This window comes from Protopterus annectens, chromosome 6.part0, assembly GCF_019279795.1.
Source record: "Protopterus annectens isolate FY-2018-M chromosome 6.part0, PAN1.0, whole genome shotgun sequence".
Lineage (NCBI taxonomy): Eukaryota > Metazoa > Chordata > Ceratodontiformes > Protopteridae > Protopterus > Protopterus annectens.
In genome coordinates this window covers 863,083,527-863,107,791 of record NC_056737.1, presented here as the reverse complement: position 1 = coordinate 863,107,791, position 24,265 = coordinate 863,083,527, and the positions used below count along the sequence as shown (strand labels likewise).

The following is a 24,265-nucleotide window of genomic DNA, read 5'->3' as shown; positions in this document are numbered from 1 at the left end:
AGCCCTACGTCACGAGATGGGTTGCCAACTGGCTCATGGATAGAACCCACATCGTGAGAGTTGCAGGCTCTACGTCCGACTCTAAACTGGTTACAAGTGGCGTCCCCCAGGGCTCAGTCCTAGGACCCCTCCTTTTCAGTGTATACTTCTCAGAGGTACAGGCAAGCATAGGAGGACTATGGCTGACAAAGTTCGCCGATGACTGTAAATTAGGAGCCATAACTGATTTCTCCGGCTGATGGACACCCTTCAGATGGGTCTCACTGAGACGGATACCTGGTGTCAAAATCATGGCCTCAAGCTAAATGCCAAAAAGTGCATAGTCATCCCCTTTGGAAAAAACAAAGCACCTGCGAACTACCACATAGGTGGTAGTACCTTAAATACAGAAAATGTAATAAGGGATCTGGGGACCCAAGTAGATAGTAATCTCTCCTTTGATAATCATATTGCCAAGGTGGTTAGAAAATCCTTCTATGTGGCCCACCTAATCACAAAAGGGTTCACATCTAGAACAAAAGAGGTTATTGTGCCCCTCTGCTCATCACTCATTAGACCCATCATGGAATACAATGTCCCATTTGAGATGTACCTTACAAGACACCTGCAACAGCTGGAAAGACTACAAAAGTACCTCACCAAGAGGATTACTGGCCTCAAACAGATGCCCTATGCAGCTTGACTCAAGAAACTCCAGCTGTACTCGGTTGCATACCCAGAGGTGATCTCTGCCCGACATATACAAGGCCATGTCCAACCCAGAATTGATGGACATGCTTCACCTAAAAAAAAAAAAAAACAAATCCCGGAGAGCCACACGCTCTAGAGATATAAACCTCACCACAACGATAAATAGGACATGCTGGAAGGATAGATTCCTGTCCCAGAGACTCCCCATGTTTTGGAACAGGATTCCAGTATACGTCAGGCAGAGCCCCTCACTAACACTTTTCAAGAGCAACCTTGACAGGTGGATGGGAAACAGAAAATTTACCCCAGGGATCACTGCAGTGGCTCTGCTGGACAGTGGCGCAGGGAACTAATCTAAGGGGGTGGCGAAAGCCAACACATTCTGGCTAGGCTTATAAATGCCTTTGGGCAGATAGCCTAGTACTTACCTATGAACCTATATTGAGAGAATTGAAATTGTTTGGTAGAAAGCTTACCCTGCATATTGTGTTTAAAGGCAATAATAATGGTTATGAAGTTAAGAAACCAACCACATACATCCCCCCCATCACATTCTGTTATAGAAACTTTCCTAGAAGTATGTGAAAATGAGATTAGGGAAGTATTCTGTAAAGGTACTAAAACCAACTATTTTAACACGTCTCAAATGGAATACCAGGCCCTGCATGAATTAAAGGAAATGTCATGCATAGAAATTAGACCTGCTGACAAAGGTTGGGGGGTTGTAGTATTAGACAGACATCTATATTTACAACAAATGCGGAGTCTTTTAAATTATGAGAATACATATATTTCTATTTCTAGAAGCGCTGTGGATTATTGACAAAATTTCATTTTTGGTGTTTGATTTATTAATTACAGGTATGATATCAGAACATTTGTTTAAATATTTTACTGTTGAATATCCATTGGTAGCAAACATGTATGGTTTACCTAAAATACATAAACATTCTACCATACCATCAATGCAACCAATAGTTTCTAGTTAGAAGCTGGGCTACGGAGCTCCTCTCTATATTTTTAGAAAAAAACCTGCACTCTTTTTTCTTGAAAGTTATAATACTGTGCTTAGAGACACAAAGATGTTCATGCAGAATTTATATTAAAAAATGTCAGATGTACAAGGTGAATACATGTTTGTGGCCTTAAACATTGAATCGCTCTTTACAGTGATAACTAATACTTGGGACATAGATAATATAAGTACATTCCTGACCCAAAAAGGTATGAACGCTAATAAAGTTAGGCTATTATGTACATTATTAGAAATTATTATGGAAAATAATGTGTTTACCTTTGATAATGAATTCTTTCTGCAAAACGGCATAGCTATGGGCATACCTTGTGCCAACCTGGTCCTGGCACATTGGGGAAACTAATGAAATTCTCTAGAAACGACAACTATAAAGATTCCATAAAATGGTACGTTCATTTCGTGGATGATATTTTTATGCTATGGAATAATACAGAAGAAAAATTTAAGGAATTTATTATACATTTACATCAAACCACTAATATTTTGAAATTCATTTGCAAATATTCAAATCAAGAGATAGATTTCTTAGATGTCAAGGTGAATAAAGATGCACTACAAGGAATTAGAACTAGCCTATACAGAAAACCCATGAGAAAGAACAACTTGTTACACAATAAGCGCATGCATCCTAACCACATAAAGCGCAGTGTACTTAAGGGACAAGTGTATAGAGTCATGCGCTTGTACAATGATGATTCACAACTTAAACTAGCTCTGCTTGACCTGAAACAGGAATTCCTTGATAGAGGTTATAAAGAAATAGACATAGATAATTGCATAAGTAATGCATGGGATCATAGGGCTACTAGATGTAAATCATGTTATGGTGAACATGAAGAAACGCAAGAAAATAATAAGAGGCTAGAAACAGATAATTGCACTATTAACAACTCTCTCAGGGTAACATTACCATATTCCAATGACATTAGCACTTTTTGCACTATGATAAAAAGAAATTGGAATATTTTGAGTACTACAGATGAATTGAAGGATGAATTAACAACCCAACCAAGTTTTTATTCTATTAATAACAAGTCACTGAAGAGACATTTGTGTCATAAGGCCAACAGTGATAAGAGATTTATATATTCTGATAGGGTAGGCACATTTTCCTGTAGAAAATGCCTAGCATGTAAACACATTTTTAGTGGCAGTCACTTTACACACCAGCAACTTAGATGTAAGGATAGAATTTAATTTTTATGCAGACTGCACAACGAGAAACATTATTTATTTTAGTTACTGTACTGTATGCTATGTGTTTTATATAGGTAAGACGAATCGTAGCCTTAAAAGAAAGAATATTGGAACACTTAAGGGGATATTAAAAACAAGAAGTCAGAAAGTGCATTAGCACAACATGTCATGGAAAAGGGTAATGAACATGTCTTTAAATTCTTTGTTCTGGAAGTTATACATGAGAACATGAGAGGAGGGTACATAAAGTACATTACAGAAGCAAATGTACAAAGATGGATAATGTTCTTTAAAGCAGACAAACTACCTGGTTTAAATAGTAAAGTTTCCCTTAAACCTTTCTTTTAAAAGCACGTGCAGTTGAACACTGAAAAGAATTTGAATTTAACCCTGTTTTAGAATGTTTATTATTGTGTTTTTGTGTGTGTATACACTTTTAATTCTTAATGAATATGCTGCTTAAAGTTGTGATTGGTTAACCATAGTATTTAAAAAGCTTGCTGTTTTGTATGCACTTTTAAAGTCTGATGAAGCAGTCAGGTGTACCGCGAAAGCGCTCACTTTTTATTGAATCTTTGATATTACTTTGCCTTTGGATCATTATTTTCTACTGGATTCGACTTTACGCTGGATTTGTGTTTAAAATCTGGAGACTTTTATTGCCTGCAGCTGTGAGTTTTTACTGGATTTGTGTTTAAAATCAGGAGACTTTTATTGCCTGCAGATGTGAGTGACGGGGGATTTTGCTTGCAACTTTGGTATCTTCACAGAACCTAGTCTTTCAGAAAGCTGAATAACTGCTTATTTCCTATGAAGGCTAGATAAAGGTCAGTCCATATAATTTCTCATTGTTTCCAGTTGGTTGCCCTTTGCCACTTCTGTTTATTATTCTCACATTTTTTTCAGGATCTTGGCTTCTTTTATGGCTTTTTGGGAGAGAGTGGACTGTAGAAACTTTCTAGAGATGGCTGATTAGTCAACTATACGTCTCAAAGCACTACTAACCAGGTTCCATTTCCAGGTCTAGAAGCTTTGCTGGGACCTTTCTACATGGGCTGCTGGACTGTGATGTTTCCTCCTCCCAGATGTCTTAGCTTTGGTAATCTACTAATGCAGAAGTAGTGATTCATAGGTGTTTACTAGGCTAATAACCACAAGGGCCTTTTTTAAGCCTAGCCATGCATCCCAAATCTCTGACAAGTTCTGATACCCTTGGTAAGTGTAAGCAGGGGCTTGGGATTTACAGGTTACCTGTGTCCATTGGAGACATAGGTACCAAACCAGGGAAGAATTTCCAGTTCCCCCTCCAATTGTCCAAGTTGCACTTGAATTGGTTAGGGAGGAACTCTGCTTCACATGGATGGGGAGCCTGTTCCATAGACTCAGTAATCTCTGGGATACATACCTATCTCTCCAGCAGGACCTATTTATATCACAGGCAAGGTTTAAGTCTTTAGAATGGGTAGTTCTAGTGGTGCTTGTTTTGTGGATATACAAGAGGTCCATCTGAATGGGGTCTGACAGTTCCGTGTATGCCAGGCATAGGTTTCCCCTGAAAAGCCTGTAGGAGGCAGAATACAGGGATAGGCCCTTGAGGTGGTCTGCATAGGACATTTTACTTGGACCCTGTATTTTAGTGAAGAGCCTCTGGACATTCCAATTGTTGGATTTGCCTGGTTAGGTACATACAAAAGGGGACACTGCACTCAATGATAGGTCTGATGAATGCCAAATACAGTGGAACAATGACTTCCTTGGACTTGGATTCCATACCTTTGTTTATAAGCTGTGCAGTATAGAATGATTCCCTCTCTACTGTAGACACATGATGGTCAAAGGCTAGATTACTGTCTGTGTGTCCCTAAGTCCCTGACTACTGGGTCAACTCTAAGGGGCGTGTTGTCAATATGATAGTTAATGAGACAACATGTTACAGTTGTGGAGGTAAACTTACTGTAACAGCGGATCGGATGTGATGGTTGAATAAATCACTACTGCAGTAGGCTCTTCTTCACTCTTATTTTTATTTGTTGTATTGCCAAGGTACAGACCTTCTGCTATATCTAGCATTTGTTTGGTATATCAGGACTTGTATCCTATCTTATTTACCTGCTGGCAAGAATGTCCTGGAGGTTTTTAGCAGCCAGGCTGCTTTTTTTTCCTTCCCCAGGATTTCCTGCCACAAGCAGCCCGAGCAGCTGTGCGAGGTGGCCCAAGGCTATGGAAGACTGTCCAGCTGTTATCTTAGTCAGGGTGTAGCCCATACAGGCAATATTACTGCAACAGTGATTTAATTGAACATCGACTGTTATGGTAAGTTAACTTCCTGCAAATTACCAATACTGGTCTGCTTTTGTCTGTCTATATTGCAGTCAATTTTAAGCATGTAGAAGGATGGACAAATGCTTTCCAAGTATTCATGTTTAAAATTCCTCCCTTCTGTACTTCCCTGTGCTGTGTTGGGGCATTTTCCTCAGAAAGCTAAATCTTACTTACTCCCCCCAACCCCCATTAGCTGACTTCATATTGAACCAGAGTTGCTGTAGAAACTGTATCACCAATATAGAATGAGAGGTTATCTCTGAAAACATATCTGCAGACTGTGTTTTCCATTAATTCCATCCGTAAGGGCTGGAAGCCCCTGTAACCCACTCTTTTTGAACCAGCTAGGCAGGAAGGGCACTGCAGCTGTTAATCACAGCTCTGTTTCCCAGAGCATGAGCATGTCTTTATAAAATTCAAGCAACTAATATAATGATTTTATTGTCAGAGTAATTTTAAGTGGTGCATAGGTATTGTCAAATAATGCTCAACAAGACATTTTGAGTGTAAAACAGTTAAATGGCTAAAATAGGTGTGTTTCATGAAAACCTAATATGTAATTTGTTTCTTGTAGCTACTTCCTTTGATGAACTCTGGGCAGTTGATCCCGCTGGGTCTCTACTTCAGCGTCTCACAAAGACATTTAGGCACTGTGATTCTTCAGCAAAGCCTAGTATTGGTACTTTTTCTGCTCATTCAGAGGACTTTGAAGATGAATGGGAGGTGATATGAAAGGCACCTTGTTTTTGTCTCATGGAAGATCATTTTACATTATTTGCTGTATACAGTATACACTAAAATATTTGTTTACATTTCTTAAAAATATACTAGTAATATTTTTAACATTTTAATTTATTATACCTTTAAAATCAGAGGACTTCAGTGGACCCGAGGCTCCTTAAAAACTAGCACATTTTGGTTAGTTTTATAATGTAGCATTAAACTTCTCTAACAATAATGTACTCAGTTGCATGTTTAAAATCTCGTCTATAATTTTTGCTGCTTACCTCTTTGTGTTTACAGATTATCATCATCAAAATTTGTACTATGAAAGCATGGCAAGACAGATCAGTGACTTAGAAGCAAGCCTAATTTTAGGAATATTTATGGGCTTACTTTTATTTTATATTCCTTTTTGTTGTTGTTGTTCCTAGACTGTATAAAGGCTTCCTTTCTTTGATTTGGGTGTGCCATTTCCCCAGTGGCATACTATACTGTCTAATATCCAAAGATGTTGAGAAACCATACATTTCATATGCTTGCCATGAATAGTGGTAACGTTGGTATATTGCAGATGCTATTTTTGTGAATAAGATGTATATTAACGTAGAACTAATGCACTAGCACTATTTCATCATTGTCAATGAAGTCTGTATGAGATAAAATGAGACAGCAAGCTTTGGCACAAATTGAAATCGATTGTTACAGTTATGCTTTTAGTTAATAAGTTTATTTTGTTCTTATTTTGTTCTCACAGTGACTGAAAACAGAATTGTACTACATAGAATCTGATGTCTTTATTTTCATTAGAAGCACTAGTTTTAATATTGAAGAGACTTATGCATGTAATCAGAAACATTTATGTGCCACAGTACTTCCTTGCAAATGACAGCATGTGAAATGTAATATCGGCTGTTTACTGTCAGCATACAGCTACTTGCTGATGTGCCCTTGCTGACATCTTTTATCTGTAACTATGAGATGTACTGACTGAAATAGCTGTTGCAGTATTCTTTACTAATAGGTTATCACCACTGATGTCCAGCCAGGGTACCAAAGCTTTACCGTCCCAGGATTAAATGTATGACATCAGCTCACAAGCAGATGGTTAGGTAAAGTACACATACAAGCTAATTCCTCAGACTGTCTCACCTCCATCCCAAACGCAGGTCGCTTCTCAGTTGGACTGAGTGGTGTTTGGTCATTGGAACCATTGCTTCAAATTATCAGATAAATGCCCCATTGGGGAACCTTCCTTTACCTTTTTAATCTATCTTGCCTTATCATTATTAAATGTCAGCCAGGAGGAGTAAATGTGTGTGTGGTAGGCAAATCCCATACAAAGACTTGCATAGCCAGTGCCTTTTTTGCTTAGGAGTAGAACACTACTACAAGACCTGTTCCATTTACCAATCTTTTGTACCTAAGACCTTGAGGTCTCATCCTCACTCAACACCTTTTTAGCAGACCCAACATTTGGAATGTATGGCCAAAGGCCAAAGTCAAAGATGGATAACTCCACATCCCAGATATACCTGCACCCCTTAAGAAAAAGCCTAAAAGGCCTAGGCTGGACACTGTCAATTCTGACATATCTGCTTTTTTAAGCTGTGTCGTATAGTCATTCAAAGGTGCACAAAGACATTTATCTGTATTATTTAAAGGATGGTTTATCAGCACATGCAGTTATAACATCACAGATCACTACTTTATAATGCCTAGACTGTAATGTTCACCTACTAAAATGTACTATAAAAATAAGCAGGTTATGTAGTAATTATTAGAAAAAATAAAACCAGGTTTAAACCTTATGACTTAACTTTGAGAGTCAAATGTAATATGTTTACATAATGCAGCACAAGTTTTTGTTTACTTCTAATGCTATTTGGACTGACTTCCTGCTTGTAATATTTTTCCTGATATGACAGTTGGCAGCAGCACCAACAAGTTTACATTCTTGGGTCATATATATTGATGCCTGGGGTAGATAATGGCTCCTCACTGCCAGGAAAAAAAAAATACATACTGAATTGTATCTCAGTTCCATTTTTCAGAGTTAACCTAACTGTTAAAGATGCCTAGAAATTACAGTTTTTCCAGTTCCTTAATTGGCTGTGTCCTTGTACTACTAGTCTGTTATTTTTGAAACCACATTCCCTGTAGCACAGAGCAGAGATGACTCCTAATGAAAATGATCTATGTTAATTTTTTTATGAATATCCTGTGCAGCCTGAAGCTAACTTTGGCTATAAAAACATCTAATTTTACAATTGCCATCTTTCTGATAGAAATCTAGAACTTCCATCTTTTTCTTCTAAAGATACTGCATAAATGAATATTTTTTGCTGTGTACATAATTATTTGTTTTACCATTGCAAAGTAATTCATACATTTCTTAAGCATGTAATTTTTAAAGGAAACACAACAAGCTAAAGTGATTATTAGAAACTAGCCTTCAAAAAGGGTTTGTGCATGGTGCAAACCCCTTACTGTTGCTTACTCCTGACACAAGATTGGTTGTGGAAAAGATCCATATTTCAGCCTCCACAGACAGCCAGCTCTCTGCTATGGGATGTGCATGTGTAGTGGGGGACTGTGACTCTAGAATATTTTTTATTGATAGTACTGTGTCTGTCATACCACCAGTGCAACATGCACTCAAATTCTTCAGTACATGCTCACTGTCTGCAGCAGTGTGCCTGCTTTCCTCACGCTAGTAACAGTTCAAATCCCCAACACTAAACCATCCCCAAAATCTAGTAGCAGCAAGAGCCATTCCTCTACATTCTGGAGGTGATCTGATAATCTGAGGCCTAACCTCTCTTTTCATTCATAGTGGCAGCAGCCAGCGATGTATATATCATAAGGATCATCCGGTTTCAGGGAAACTGCAAAGTAAGAGAGCCCACATCCCTATCTTTGGAAGGCAAGGGCGAGGAGGAAGATCATGAGTTAACCTTAATGACCATCACCTGCATCATTGAAGCCCTGGAGTGATGCATCAACTGGAGGAGTGGAACTGAAGGTAGAGAAGCAGGAAAAAGGTCTGAGGGTGTCTGGCAGTTAGCACAGAGTACTAAGGATATGTGCTGTTAGCTGGTTCCTGTGGTACAGGGTTTGCTGTGCAGCCCTGAGCAGATCACTTATCATATTGTGCTTTGGTACAATTGGGAAATTGGGTTATGCTTTTGAATACTCTCCTGGACTGCGTGCCTAATAATTACTTATGAACCTGTGTCTGTCTTACCTGGACTGGGCTACCAGGAGGAGGATGAGAAGGTTGTGACAGCAGCTACTCCAGAGAAAAGCTACCTGAAAGTGTGTGTGTCTGTCCATCAGTCTGAGATGGAGAGGAAAGAATATGACCACAGATTGAAAGAGCAAGACCCGTTCTCATTCAAATTCTAGAGAAGGGGGTATAATATGAATAAGGAGAGATGTGAGTAAGTTTTTTTTTTTTTTTTTTTAATTTTTTATTTATTTTTTTTAAACAAAAAGGGCAGAAGATGCGAGGGGGCATGGGCAGCAGATTGTAGGGACCAACTATTCTCAGGATCTATGAACATGCTTCTTTAGTGAGAGAGTTTTGGACACATGAAATGGACAAACAGAATGGATGATTGGTATCTGCAGGCATTCAAGAGAGCATGGGACAGGTATAGAAGGGATGAAAAGTAGAAGTGAGGTAGAATATTAAATGTGTTTAAAGCAAAGAGGTAGTAGGGCTTATTGTCACATTTTGCCATCCAGCTAAAGTTGTAACGTCTTTATGTATATATTTATTTACTTTTTTATATTTTATTAACTGGGTATGTGCATTGATCAAAAGACCCTTAATGTGAACTGGGCCCAAGGCAGAAAACAAGACACATTGCGTTATATACATGCCAAGTGCAAAGTACATAATGAGAGAATTGCACAAAGTTAATCAAAGAAATCCATGAGAAATGATCGCACTAAGGCAGTAGCACGGGATACAAGACAAATAAGCCACAAAGCCTTAGAACAACTCAGAAAGAGAGTAAAAAAGCTGCTGTCTCTTGCTGTGCCAAATGTTTTGTAAAAGAAAATAGGAGCTTAGTATGGGTCTATGCTAGAATGTTGACCACATAAATAGTTGCCATTCAAACATCAAATGCTCAGAATATTGAAACCAATCCAAAAAGCATTATTTTTTTTAGGAGTACAAGTCCCCTGCACCCCCCCAGCTAATTCTATATTCCAGCTTTGAGATCGCACTACAGTAGGGTAAGGGCAAAACCCTACTCTCTGCTATACTGCAATCTCAGAAATGAGCTACTGGGATTTGTCTACTGTCTGAATATTCAATATTGTATCGACATTTTAAGCTTTTGATCATCAAACAGTTACCTGTTTAGTACAGCACAGCCAAGGGGTGGTTGATGTGCATTATGCTTCAGCCCACTTCTGTGAAGAAGTTACATTTATACCTTTCACTCTTGCTTGAAAACTAGCTAGTATTTTTTCTTTTGATCTTCTTCCAGGAGTAATTTTTATCAGGCGATTACTATATTAGAAAGCTGCTTTTACCTATGGCTAAGCCAAAAGGTGATTGCACCAAAGTTGGAAATTAACATAAAAAAAACCCCAAAAAAAACCTTCATTGTCTGCCAAAATCCATCACTGTTTACAATGTCATTTACCAGCTAGTTGCTCGCTAAATCTGGAAAAAATAGCTACTGTTAACACCCTTCCCAAAAGTTTCTCCCCTTTTAAGACCCTCTTAATACAAGACCTTTCTCTGCTCTCCTCCCCCATAGCCATATTTCTAGAAATGACAGTCAGTATTCATAACAAACTGATTTGTAAGTATAATATACTCTGTCATCACCAACACAGTTTCACAAAAGGCAGCATCACCGTTACAGCCTTGGTCAACTCTTGTCTATGCTGTGAATACCTTCACTAACCAAGGACTACAGATGTTACCAAGTCAAGTTGTGCTGCTTCCTCTTGTTCCCTCAAAACCAGCTATCTAGAGTACCACAGGGGTCCTTTCTAGGTCTCATTTTCTTCTCATATTTTTTTTTAGTCTCCCAATTTTGTTAAACTTGAAACACCCATATGTTGGTGACCTAGTAAATACCTACACTGAAATCTGTCACAGCATACATATCTAGTTTTCATGATCTCCAACATTCCCTTAACCTCCTGTACCAAATATTTTTAAACCAACCCATCCCTAACACCTCTATATTAAAATACAGTGGCATTCCTGCTATTCCTAAAACTCCCCATTCCCCATCCCCTACACACCTGTTAGCAGCTCTATGGCTGAGATGACTTGTACCTTCAAACACTTAGCCATTACACACAACTTTCTGTCTCTCTCTCCATAAATCTGATGTTCTAAAAGTAGCAGAACAGTTGTGTTAGCCATTGCATTTCAAGATTCCTAAATATTCATGTTTGGGCTGCAGTAGGCAAAGGGATCCTTTTACCACAGCTAGAATATCAGCCCACTTAGCTTGCTTTTTTAAATAAAATTTATGTGCATTCAAGTTCTAACTGTATGTGTAAATTCATACTACTGTCCCCAGTTTAGGAACATCATTGTGTCAACCTTGCCTTAGCACATTGGCTCTCTCTTCTGGCAAGGTTACATTTTTGTTGCTCTCCTATATAAATCCCTCAAAAAATACTACCCACATCTCTCTCATAAGCTGCACACATTATCTAAGGCCTGCCAGCTGTATTTTTTGTACTGCATTGACCCCCAGACACACTGCCTTGGAACTTAACCTTCTCTGTCCCAGGCCCAACATCCTTCCAACAAGCATTCACTAAAGCCCATCTCTGGACAGTTTGTCAGCTAGGTCACGTTTCTAACAATGCGTCTTGCTCCAGTGCAACCTTTTATTTATCTTTGTTAACTCGCCCACTAGATTGCCCATTGATACCTACTTAACTAGAAAAATAATTAGCCGAGGATAAGATTTTCTCTGTGAATCTTGTGTTGTATGATGGACTTTAAACAAAACCCCTGCAACTCCTTACTTTCACCATACAGTTTACCAGCTTCTTATCTAATACACCTGTTGCTTACCTTCACTTAACTGCTTCATTCACTTACTGTATTTATTTTCCCTCAAAATCACAAACTTTTAGATTCTGCTCTCTTTTCATAATTAATGATTCTAGTGCATGTCTGCAAATTTACCTTTTTTTATTGTATCTCATTGCTTTGCCTGAAAAGCATCATGCTTACTATGCAGTTGTATCTTGTAACTTATGTGTTTGACAATGGCTGCTACTGCTATGGTCAGCTAACATCAAATAAATAGATAAGAAAGGGAGGTTATTATTAATCCCAAATCTGACAGCTTGTGAGAGAAAAGAGTTGTGAAGAGGTGAAAAGTAATGGCTAGTGGTGGTAAGGTGTTGGCCTTATGATGCAGTAATTGTTTAACAAAGTGCATAGGTGTGGTGGATGGGGCGGCAAGGGTGGTGCAGCGGTTAGCGTTGCCGTCTCACAGCAAGAGGTTCTCCAGTTCGATCCTCGGCTGGAGTGCCTTCTGTGCGGAGTCTGCATGTCCTCCCTGTGGGTGCTCCGGTTTCCACCCACATCCCAAAAACATGCTGTAGGTGGATTGGAAACTCTAAATTGGCCCTAGGTGTGTGTGTATGCATGTGTGTGCCTTCTGTGGAAGGTTGGGCACTAGGCTGGCAACTCGACACTGTAAAACTGCACTGCCAATCATGAGTGGACAGGTGATCCGCTGTGGCGACCCCTAACCGGGAAAAGCCGAAAGAAGAAGATAGGTGTGGTGGATGGCCAGAAGAAAAGCAAGAAGTGAGCAAACAAAGTATACTCTGCAATCCATGGTACATATGTAAACTTTAGCACAATAAGTAACCACAAAGTTGCAGTCACGTCACTCAATTTAAATCCCTTTGCAAATTGTTAGGAGTACCCTTAGCAGTACATAACACAGTAGCTCTTTGTTGTTATATAAAATCAAAGTAGAACAGCATTGATACAGAGGCATTTCTGAATGGATCCTTATAGCAGTTTGATAATTCCAAAATAAGTTAGTAGTGAAGCGTTGGTGGTATCCCTACAAAGTAGAAAATGTACAGCCTAAATAAATCAAAGTAAAAGCCCTGAACAGTCTTAACAGATCAGTATCCTTGTTGTAGAGTAAGATAAATGAATCAGTGGAGACGAGAAGCAGATAGTTTAGTAGAACACAACCTCTTCAATTAATTGAGTCAAAATTGAAACGATATGTAGTTAATAGTAACATAAACTGATCACTGATTGCTATAAATTGAGGTTGAAAAATACAACTTACACATGTTACACTAAAGTATGTAAGTTGTAGTTGGTACAAAAAGACTGAACAGAGCAAGTAGTAGCAGAAATTGCTTGAATTCCAACAGTACAGCCAGGAAGTTGCAGTAGTACTTTAATGAAGCACCAAAGACAGTAACCAGGAAGTCTGTTCACTCCAAGACTTATGACAGATCCAGCTGGATACGTGCAATCGGAGTACTGTAGGGTACACCATTAATTAACTGAGAAAACACTGAAGATAGCACTATGTAGGCACTGTTAATTTATCTATCAAGAGGTGTAGAATAATCCAGGAGAAACAAAGTGAAGATTATATGTCAGTTGCAACAATCATTTTAGAAGATTGCACCGAGTACTGTAAACCGCAGTGTTTTTCTGTCCTGTTAGATACAGCTCTCCTTTAAATTGTGTTTGAGAATAGACCTTAATACAGTTTGCTGGCGTGTGTCTTGGTATCATTGGTTTATGCTGTTCTGATTTTTAAAATCCTTCACACTGAGCTACTTTCTTGCTACAGTAACTTATTGTATGTAAGAGGGGTTTTCACCCATCATCCATTTCCCCACCAGTGAAAATAATTGGAAAAGGGTGTTAAAGTAAACAGCAGAGGAATAAATGGAAAGTGCAGGACCCAACAGTACTGCTTGCTTTGACATTTAAATATGAACTACTGTGCTACTATCACAAACCCAACCCAGACTCTCAAAATAATTACACCAAAAATCCTCCCTTTTTAAATTAATGTCAGTAAATGTTTCTCCCAGGTCCTTTTTATTCCAGTGTATACCACCCATCAAGCTTTGGCTAGTTATACTTTCATTCCTCCATTTCAGAGAATCACCCCAGTACAGTGCTGGCATGAAATCATTTTGGAGGTGACATCATGCAGGCAACCGTGAGAGTTGCATGTGCCATTGCTAATGTCCTGGCAATGAAAGCATATGGCCTAACCTCACCCATAATGTGCTGGAATTAATTACCCTTGTCACCACAGGGATCTGCTTTGCCCTCTCCTTCCCGCAAGTACATCAAGTACACACTGCCATACACATTCTACCGGTGGCTGCCACAAGATGGTGGCTTAGTGAGTTGAAAGCCTGCACTCAGGACATGCAGCACAATACTCCCCCCTTCTCACAGGTATAGTGGCTGTGGTGGTAATGTTTCAAAATAAAGTGGTATCTAAAGTACCATTAAATTGCTTACTTGACCCCCTTTATGCTTACCTTTTTAAGGGATTTATAGAGGAACAACTGATATATATGATGCACACAACATTTTTTTGACAGAAATGGATATATGGAGGAGTTATTTGGATGACTGTTGGCTGGTATGGAAGTCTGATGTTACGTATTTAAAGGAATGTCCATTACCTAAATAATAACAATGAGGTTTGTACTTTTCCATTTCCTATGATATTCAACAAATTTCCCTTCTTCATGTGGTGGTCATTAAGCAATTTGATGGTACTTTAAATACCACTTTATTTAGAAAGGATACTCAGTATAATAAGTTAACGGTGGCAGATAGCTGTCATCCCTCTCATATTGTTAATAATATTCCTAAGTCCCAATTTTTAAGGGTTAAAAGAATATGTTCATCTCAGGATGACCTGCAAAAAATAATCAAGAACTGATGGATAGATTCTGTGCTAGGGGGTACAAAGATACAATTACACATCAGGCTAAATGTTTTCCACAGTCTGTGGATAGGTCTACTCTGTTGAGGTATGAGACATGTTCTAAAGAAGATCATCAGATTCAATTTATTACAACTTTTGGTGCTAATTCTAGTCAGTTTTGTCAGTTAATTAATAAATATTGGAACATTCTTTTGACAGATAAGAATCTATGTCGAATGTTACCTGTGCGATACATATAGAAAAGGGAAAAGTATAAAAAAAATTTTTGAATCATTGTAAAAAAAATGTTTGTGCCCACTGATAATAGAGTACAACAGTCTATGGGAGGAATATCTTAACTGGATGTTTCCCTAGACTGCACTGCTTGTCAACATGTTATGAAAATAAAACATTTTTCTTCTGCTAATATACCTGTGGTATTTGATATTAAGTGTTTTATCAACTGTATTTCAGAATGGGGTATTTATTTGGTTGAATGTCAATGTTCTGCATTTTATGTCGGACAAACTTCTAGACAATTTGATTCATATCTCTTAACATTTTAGTGCCATTTGTTGTCAGACTGTCAAGTGCTTTATGTAGACATGTTTTACAACATTCTACTGCTAAGTTCAGATTCACTGCTATTGATCGTATTACCGCTAAAGGAAGTAATAAATTAGGTTGGCACAATATATTGAACAAAAAAAGAAAAGTTTTGGATAATCAAGCTAGGGGCTTTGTTTCCTCCATGTTTAAATGGCATGTTGTAATTGGTGAATGGTAGGGGTGTGTGTCTTGTTCTGTGTCTGTGTATTTAAGTGTAACTGGGGATGGGTTTTTGATATTATTTTCATTTGTGTCTACACTGAAGAAGGCTTTTGCCAAAAGCGGTCTGTAGCATTTGGCCTATTTATTGTTTTTACAATAAATAGTTACTGGTGGTTCACCTATTTTGTGCTGGCCATGCTTGTTTTTGTGCTGTGGTATCTTTTTGGCCATGCACTCTTGGCGTACTTGCATGGTGCTGCTGTGTGTTTGTCTAAATAGGGTAATGCTTCAAAAACATTTACATGGCGTTTAACAGTTCAGTGTGCAGGATGCCTGTCTACAGTGAGGCAGTGTCTCCTGTATTTGGGAATATCATCTTTTGCCATTGCTAATGACTGTAACTGTTGAATTGCATGGCATGGTGCATGTTTAAAAAGGAGTATAATTTACGTTCCCTTCCAACTGTTCATGTACAGATAAAACCAAATTCTCGCAGCAGACTGTCCCAGATGTACAAGATAGATCTGTTGGGCAGGATAAAGCACTCTTTGTAGATCTTGGTAAACCATAACTTTTGCCAGTGCCATCACTTTTACTATTCAAATATCTGCTGTGGTGGGGGAAGTGTCACTGTCCTTCACTATCAGTAGTTTTCTCCTTAGATTGCACCATCCATCATAGATGACTTAAAAATCTTTTTGTTTCAAGTTCTATTACATCATTCAATGTAATTTTAATGATAGCTGTGCAAGAGTGTTAAGCATTGAACACTAGTAGGAGAAATGGAGAAGTCCAGAAAATGTTAGTCTGGGGAAAGATTCAGCTAGTCATGTCAAGCAAGAGGGCCATTTGTGGTGAAGATATAAAAAAGTGATCCACTTGAATGCTAAATAAGTGGCTAATGTCTTGGAAGGTATAAAATAAGGACTTTGGGCAGTCATTTTATTTCCTGGATAATGTAAGATGATTGGAAATAAATGAAGTTGAGGACTTTTAAGTCTTTATGTGAAGAACACCCTGAGTAAATGCCAGTTAATTAGAAGTTTAGCAAAGTTTATTCAATGGCAGTGGAGTCTTTTGAGTATATTAAATATGTGTGTTGTTGGGAAAAGAAGAGCTGGATTTGTTGGACTGTTAAAAATAAGATGACAGTGGAACTGTTTCTTAGAAAGATCATTGCATTGATAAAGTGATCAAGTTAAAAGTATGGGAAAATAGAAGTATTTTTAGTCCAACTTATGGCATGATAAGAGAAGTTAAAAGTTTTGTGGCAGATGTGGCAACCAAAAAAGTGTTACTGCAGCTGGATATCCCTTTTATATGGGTCATGATTATTCAGAAGTTCTTTTGCATAGTGGTTACAGTTTAAGGCAATTAGGGGATGTAAAAGGAAAGATTAAAGCAGATTGACATTTTCTGTAGTATTAACCAAACAGAATTGGCTGAAAAAACGTTGGAGAGCTCTTGAGTTAGATTACATTTTAATGTTCCATCAGGAATAAGAAATGGGTTACACTGACTGTCATGTGGACCATCTATAACTATAGAGAACTGATGATGGAAATTCTGTGAACTACTTTACTAGGTATTCCTTTTCATTGACTTTAAGGAACATTATTATAGTGAATACCCATAGTGTCTTTGTATAAAGACATGTTTGAATTTGATGTTGAAGATGGGGGTTTAGAAAAATATGGGCTAGAGTATAGTTGCTGTAGTTTTATAGTAGGATTAAAATTTTTTGAGAGTAAAAAGAAAATAGTATTTTATATTTTGGTTAAAGACTTGTTCTTCCACTGAAGTTTGTAAATAGAAAAAAATTGATTTTTTTGAGCTTAAATATCAAAGACCATTTTCTTTGTGTTTAAATAGAGTGAAAAGGTCTGGGTTGCCCTGTTAAAGGGTGCACTTGTACTCAAGTTATCTTACAGCTGTAGGGTCATGTGTTCTTGGTGATTGAAAATGATGAATGTTAGTGGCTGTTAATGCCAGTTTGGTTAGGTTTACTTCAGATTTCAAGTGGGAAAAGTACAGTACTGGTCTTCTTGCAAATGAAAGACCATATTTCTGTGGTTCACCTTGTCCTCTGTTGTTTCTTCTGATGGCTGGGCTTGGTGAAACATTGACTGAAGTCACAGGTATGTTATAGAATGGCAGGCAGGTGAAGTTAAAGTGTAAGATTTATCTGTATAGTTATGTATTTTTAGTTGGAATATGACATTTGCATTTTGACAGAGTTTCTTTGGAAGGGGTATGTCCAAAATTACAGAAAAGTGGTAGTAAATAGTGGGAACAATACATGCAGAATAATGTTCAGGTAGAGGAGTGAGGTTTAAGGGAAGGCAGGAATTGAGCAATATATGTTTGAGTGAATGTTAAGTGTTAAAACAGAAGGAAAACATATATATGTAATGTGTAATGCATAACTATGAAAACATGTTAATAAGATTTTTTTTCTTTTCTGTTGATGTACAGTTGCCTATATCTTAAGTGACAATTTAATAACGGTGCATCAAAACTAGGAAAATTGGATGGAAGTGTTTTTTTTTTCTCCTGGCTCACTACTATTTTATTTATTTATTTATTTTATTTATTTAACATTTGTTGACCGGGAATGTCCGACTAGGTTCCACAGAGCCTGTTTTCAGCGGAGGCCCGGGGAGAAATGCTCCAGATGCATGTCTTTGGAATGTGGGAGGAAACCGGAGTACCCGGAGGAAACCCACGCGAACACAGGGAGAACATGCAAACTCCACACAGAAGGCACCCCAGCCGAGAATCGAACCGGAGAACCTCTTGCTGTGAGGCGACAACGTTAACCGCTGCACCACTGTGCCGCCCAGATGCTGTAGAGTAAAAGTGAGATATATAACTAGAGGTTATATGGAAATAATTTATTACTGTAGAGGCATTAGAAAGGGGTGGTATATTGGAAGTTATGGATGGCAGGGTTAAGGTAGGGTTTTTCAGCATTTTATCAAAGGGTGAAAGACTGGTCATGTTTGCCTGAGCGTTGATAGAGAATACATTTTTAAGAAAGTTGCATACAGACACTGAAATTATGGTGCTGAGTTGAGATAGTTTTGTAAATTACCAAGCAAAGATAACATGGAGGCTAGTTATGAGAAAAGAGTTAAGACGTGCTGTCACGTAGTACGGTTTATTACGGGATCTGAATTATTAGGTAAAAGAAGAGTTGACAAGGAAAGACTAGTTTATAAGTCTTTATAATAGAATGCTTCCATTTCTTATAGCTTACTGTATAAGGGAAACATTTCTTACTGCTTTGTAAGGTTCATTCTTGTATTCCAGTGCATGTTTAGTGATTTTAGAAGACAGTCTGATGCAGGAAGATGTATAGAATCTATATATGTCAGTGTACATCTGCTTCTATACATCCTCCAAAGTACATTGACACACACACATTTACACTGAGACCGTGATCTAAGGAGATTCAGAGGTGAAGTTATCCAGGTAAAGATAGTGGTATTCTTTATGTGACTGTGTATATTTCTTTGATTACGTGATCATGATGATATTGTGATTATTGCACATATATTATGCATATGTGTTTTTCGAAGATTTTTTTCAAAACAATCTGAAATGATTTTGATACAAGGTACTGAGTTTGGCATACTTCAGAATTCAGACATCCACTTCTATTTTGTGCTTTAATGTGGGATTGTAGTCTAACCTTCCATACATTTCTCTTACATTTACATATTACAGCGCTAGTTTATTGTAATACTTTTTGTCCAAAAAACATTTAACTGTTTTCCAGTTTTTCTTTAGCTGCAAATACAGATATCTTTATCCTCATTTAAGAAGCAAAAATGCATGCTGTATGCTACATTCAGAGTAATTTGACAGAAATGCTATCATCCTGCACAAATTCTTCAACACATTTTCTTTAAAACACATTACACATCTGTTCCTGGGCACAGAAGTAGTACTGTATCTTAACTTCAGTATTTACTGTGTTTTGTGGTTTGATTAGAAAGGAGAAAAAACACTATAAATGTGATTTCATTGGAAATTTGTAGAAAGCAACCATAGTATGAACCAGTTAAATTAGATGGTCCAAAATAGAATAGTCCTGTAAATGTTTATTTCATATTTAGAGATTTTATGAATGCAGTTTAATTCTTGTGGCTCAGATGACTTTGTCGTCTTCCTCTTCGCTACAGTTTCTTCCTTCATGTCTTGGTGGGCTCCTACACTAATAAGCAATCTGGTACTAGATGTTATTGAACACTCTTATTTGATTATTTGCTTCAGTAAGCTGCTTCAAGGGTTCTCCATTTAAGCTGGGCAACTTTGCCCTTTAAGCACTTGAAAATTTGATTGCATTCATAATCACGAACATCCGTCTCAAACTTATGAGTTTTAACCCTCTTTGTCTATCCGTTTTGTTTTTTTTTTTTACTTTATGCATGAATATACAAGTATATTTATTATATTCAGAATATATAGTATGAATTCATAATGTATAGTATATTGCATAAATTCTGTTTACTCTGCTGCTTATGTTTTCATTTTTGTGATTGTTTTGCTCCCTGTCTTGAATTATGATTTTATATGTAGAAAGAGATCAAAAAGATAATCAAGACTGTCATCTAGAAATTCCTTCCTGCCTTGTTCAAAGACATTACATTTGATCAGTATTTTCCTTTTCTGGACTTTTTACTTTCTAGATACATTTTAAGGAGTACTGATGCCATTATAACCTTATCCCATTTAATGAATGTTTGGAGACCCATTATGAAAATGTTACTGCTCTAGGCAGCACGTGGTTGGCTAAGAATTCTTTTTTTTTTACTGCTGTGCTGTTTTTCCCCATGAGGATAATTGTAGGCAGTGGTCCCTAACACAAATGCAAGTCAGATTACCTCCATGGCACTTACTGCTTTGAGAGAGTTGAGAAAGGGTACTCTGCCTTAGAATTTAAATAAGAGGGAACACCAGAAGTAACAATCCAAACTAGACTAAAAGCTTTCAAGCTTTAATGAAAAACTGTCATGTAATAGGCAAATTCATTCACACTCCACATTATTGCTACAAAAACCAACCAAATGTATTTCATCATTGAGCAATTTCTCATATGAAACCTTTTTCTCAGTATGAAACTTGACTTAAAATTTCTGTTAAAATGGTCTAAACAAAACTTCTATTTGAACAAAAGTTGTACCTTTTCTGTTAATACTATACTGTTGCATATGGCTTAGTTCATTTCTCCTTAAAAAAACTCACTAATCAGTGCTTTTTGCATAACAGTAATCTGCATACAAGAAAAAAGAAAATGTATAAATAAATAGAATGTGCCACCTTTAAGAAAGGAACATGCATGCACATGTGTTTGATGACAAGGGTTTGTAGCTGTATGCATGAATGAGTGGGCTATAAGCTTAGATGTGGACATGAGTCACAAGTGATCACCTGTGTAAGTGAAAAACTTCCAGAAAGTACTGAAACACACGAGTCACAAGTGATCACCTGTGTAAGTGAAAAACTTCCAGAAAGTACTGAAACATTTTATGTATCCTGTTTAAACAGCACAGTGTGTTGTTTAAATGCACAAAGATTTAATTATGGTCTTGTGATACAGTGCCTTAAAGTTTTAATCAACATCTGTGAAGGTTGGACAATACACTGTAATTTGATAACACCATTTTTTGAGTGTCATGGGTTTATCACTTTGGTTATATCAATAATGATGAGTAGATAATGGTAGGTTGACAATCCCTAAACTTACGAAAATGTTCTTAAATAAACCATTTAAGTGTTTCATGTCATTAATGTATGCATAGCCATGAACATTTACAGTGGCCAGTTTCTAAAAGTATAAATCTGTTTATAGTTTGAGAGTACTTGACAGTGGTGCCTGTATGATTAGGTTTTGTACATTTTGTCCGAATGTGGATATTTGTTGCAAAAAAGTAATCTGTTGACTGATTTGCTTTAAGACCAAAAAAATGTGCAGAGTTGAATGAAGTAGCACTCAGACGTTAATCCAGTAAAAATCCAGCAAAATAATCACAAGCCAGTCAAAACGACCATAAAATGAATTATCCTTTTAATTAATGCATAAACAGGATTTTGTCCCGCTACAAAACCGGAACTTCATCAGATTCAGATAACTTTGCTATGATATGCAAAGACATTTAAAACAGTGACTGTCCAATCAAATCATGGAATCCGACACACCTTCGCTAAACACCCAGTATGACTATCTAAAGTGGGCACACCCCCAGCAAGAAGTCGGTGTTTCAAACAACATGTCCTAATTAAATAAAAACTAAAACAAATAGAAAACAACTTTAAGATTTTAAAATATTAACATAGTATACCTGTATAAAAACAGAAAATCACCTAAACAGGGCTTTACGTTTTAAAAGACATAATACTGAAGCAGCTTCATTTGCTTTGCCAGGTCAGTTTCAAGCAGTAAAGAATGTAGTCAACAATAGTTGTGTGGCAGGATATTTGCATTTCATAAATTTCCTTTAAAATGTTGTGCATGTATACTCCCTGACATATTGTTTAGTTCAACATGTGAATATCAATAACACTGTTGGTATAACAGCCTGCTTTCAATTGATGATGATAAAAAGGAGTAGGAGGTGCAGTGGTTTGCATGGGAATTGTATGTACTTTATCTCTGCAATTGTGCTAATTTCTACAGTATTTTATAAAACTGGCTAACTGTAGAATTGAAAGGATAAGGTCTTTATCAGTAATGTCAAGTTATCTCATTTTACATGAGGTACATACAGTGATAAAATTTACAAAGGTTTTTCTTTATCAATAATATTAATACCCTAAAAATTTACATAAGACGTGTTCAGCCATTATAATTCTGTCATTAGAGCTTTATAAAAAATAAACTGCGCTTTAATCTTTCCCCTTTTTCAGACTTATTCTGTTTGGATTTATTAACATTTTCTTCATTACCTGTTGTGTTATGAATTTAAAACTTTGTGTTTTTTTTATTTGTGAGCTTAGTTTTACATTGCACTTTTTAAAATTGTTACACAGTATGTCTGTATGCACAGTCCGAATATTCACAAAAAGTTAATAGCTGCTACTTCCTTAAAACCTAATGAAAATCTAACATGTATAATGATGTGCTAAGATTTCTGTATAATGTATGCATTGGTTAAACATGTTTTCCATTTGTATAGCATATTGAATAATAAATATTCCATTCTGCACTTTATACAGTTTTTATTTTAATAGTATATAGTTTGTCTGTGTGACCTTTTTACCCTTTGGTTTGGATATTGTCTGAGATTTTTGTAGGGATCATAATGTTTATGGATATCAGGTTTGACTTTAAGCTTTATGTTTGTAAAGTATAGCCAATCAAATCAGTTGTGCTGAACTGATGAGTGTAAAAAAAAAAAAAAAACTTGAGACCTACATGTCTACGGCTAGTGGGGTTTGGCTGTATTGGCTTTATTGTACATAAAGATGTAAAAAGTCATGGACTTTCAGAAACTTGTTTGTCCTTATGAGGTAATTTGCATATATTTCATGGGACTCCACTAGCAGTTTTAAGGTATTACACAATGAGGAATCGAGCTTGGTTCGGTCTTTCTTGTACTTTTTACTGAATGTTTCTTATGACCTTTTCCTTTTTTCCCTTTGATTTAGAAAAAACAAAGAAATTAAAAAAAAAATGAGACGCATCCCAATTCTAATGACTGTTGTAGTAGATGTTGCCTATATCTGTACGTACTAGTGTGCTGCCTGTGAATTGTACTTCTCCAGATCCTGTTTTTTTGCTACAGGTTATGAATACATGACATGCTTATGTACAGTTTAAAAAGGTACTGCAAGAATAGTGTAAAGACTAATGTAAACAGGGGCATAGAGTTCACCAGGGTATCCCAGTGTAGAGCCACTATTGCAAATGTCTTCTGTTTGACTAGCAACGTGGGTGCCAGTAGGGCATGTTGACAAGCTACATTCAGTACATCTACTCAGATTGCAACCTATCACCAACAGACCAAGTCTAGTTTGTCTAGTTCCACATAGGCAAGCTGCATATTCAGTATTGCATGAGTTGCAAGCAAGTCGACATTACATGGAGCTTGTTGGGTGAGATGACATAGAAGCCTACAGGACTGGCCTGTTCTGTTACATCTGAGGGGAAAGGGAGTAGGTCGATTAAGCTGTTCCAGTCAGGGAAGAAGTAAGCCACAGGGCTCATACCAAAACTGGTGATGCCTGGCTGTCAACACAGTCTAATTTCTCCAAATGCTTAGGTTTTTTGCATACTTTGTCAGGAATGGACTCCATTCATAAGTTGAGGTATAAATAAAGTTCATGAAAACTGTATTGCTTCAGTCTTTGATGTTAGCCAACAGTGCTTTTCTCAGCATCTGCAGTGTGCTCAGAATTGTTGCCTCCTGCAATTCATATGAGTTTACATGTATTGGTAAAGTATTTATGTACAGTTATAAATTCTTTAATTCTGTTGCACATATTACTACTGAAACTGTCTAGTTACTTATCTTTCACATTGCTTTCATAATCATTTCTGTTTGCAAATCCTTGTATTTTAAGTGTCTCTGTACACAAGGCACTA

The 24,265-nt window shown here is 37.1% G+C and overlaps 1 protein-coding gene across 1 annotated transcript in view; it reads left to right on the top strand.

Moving 5' to 3' along the window:
* TECPR2 (tectonin beta-propeller repeat containing 2) overlaps positions 1 to 7,784 on the top strand; it is a gene marked incomplete in the record, with an annotated part of 1,535,154 nt that extends 1,527,370 nt beyond the window's left edge. Inside the window, 1 exon segment of the mRNA XM_044074534.1 lies at positions 5,820 to 7,784. Coding sequence (XP_043930469.1) covers positions 5,820 to 5,977 — 158 coding nt within the window.
* Positions 7,785 to 24,265: the final 16,481 nt, after the last annotated feature.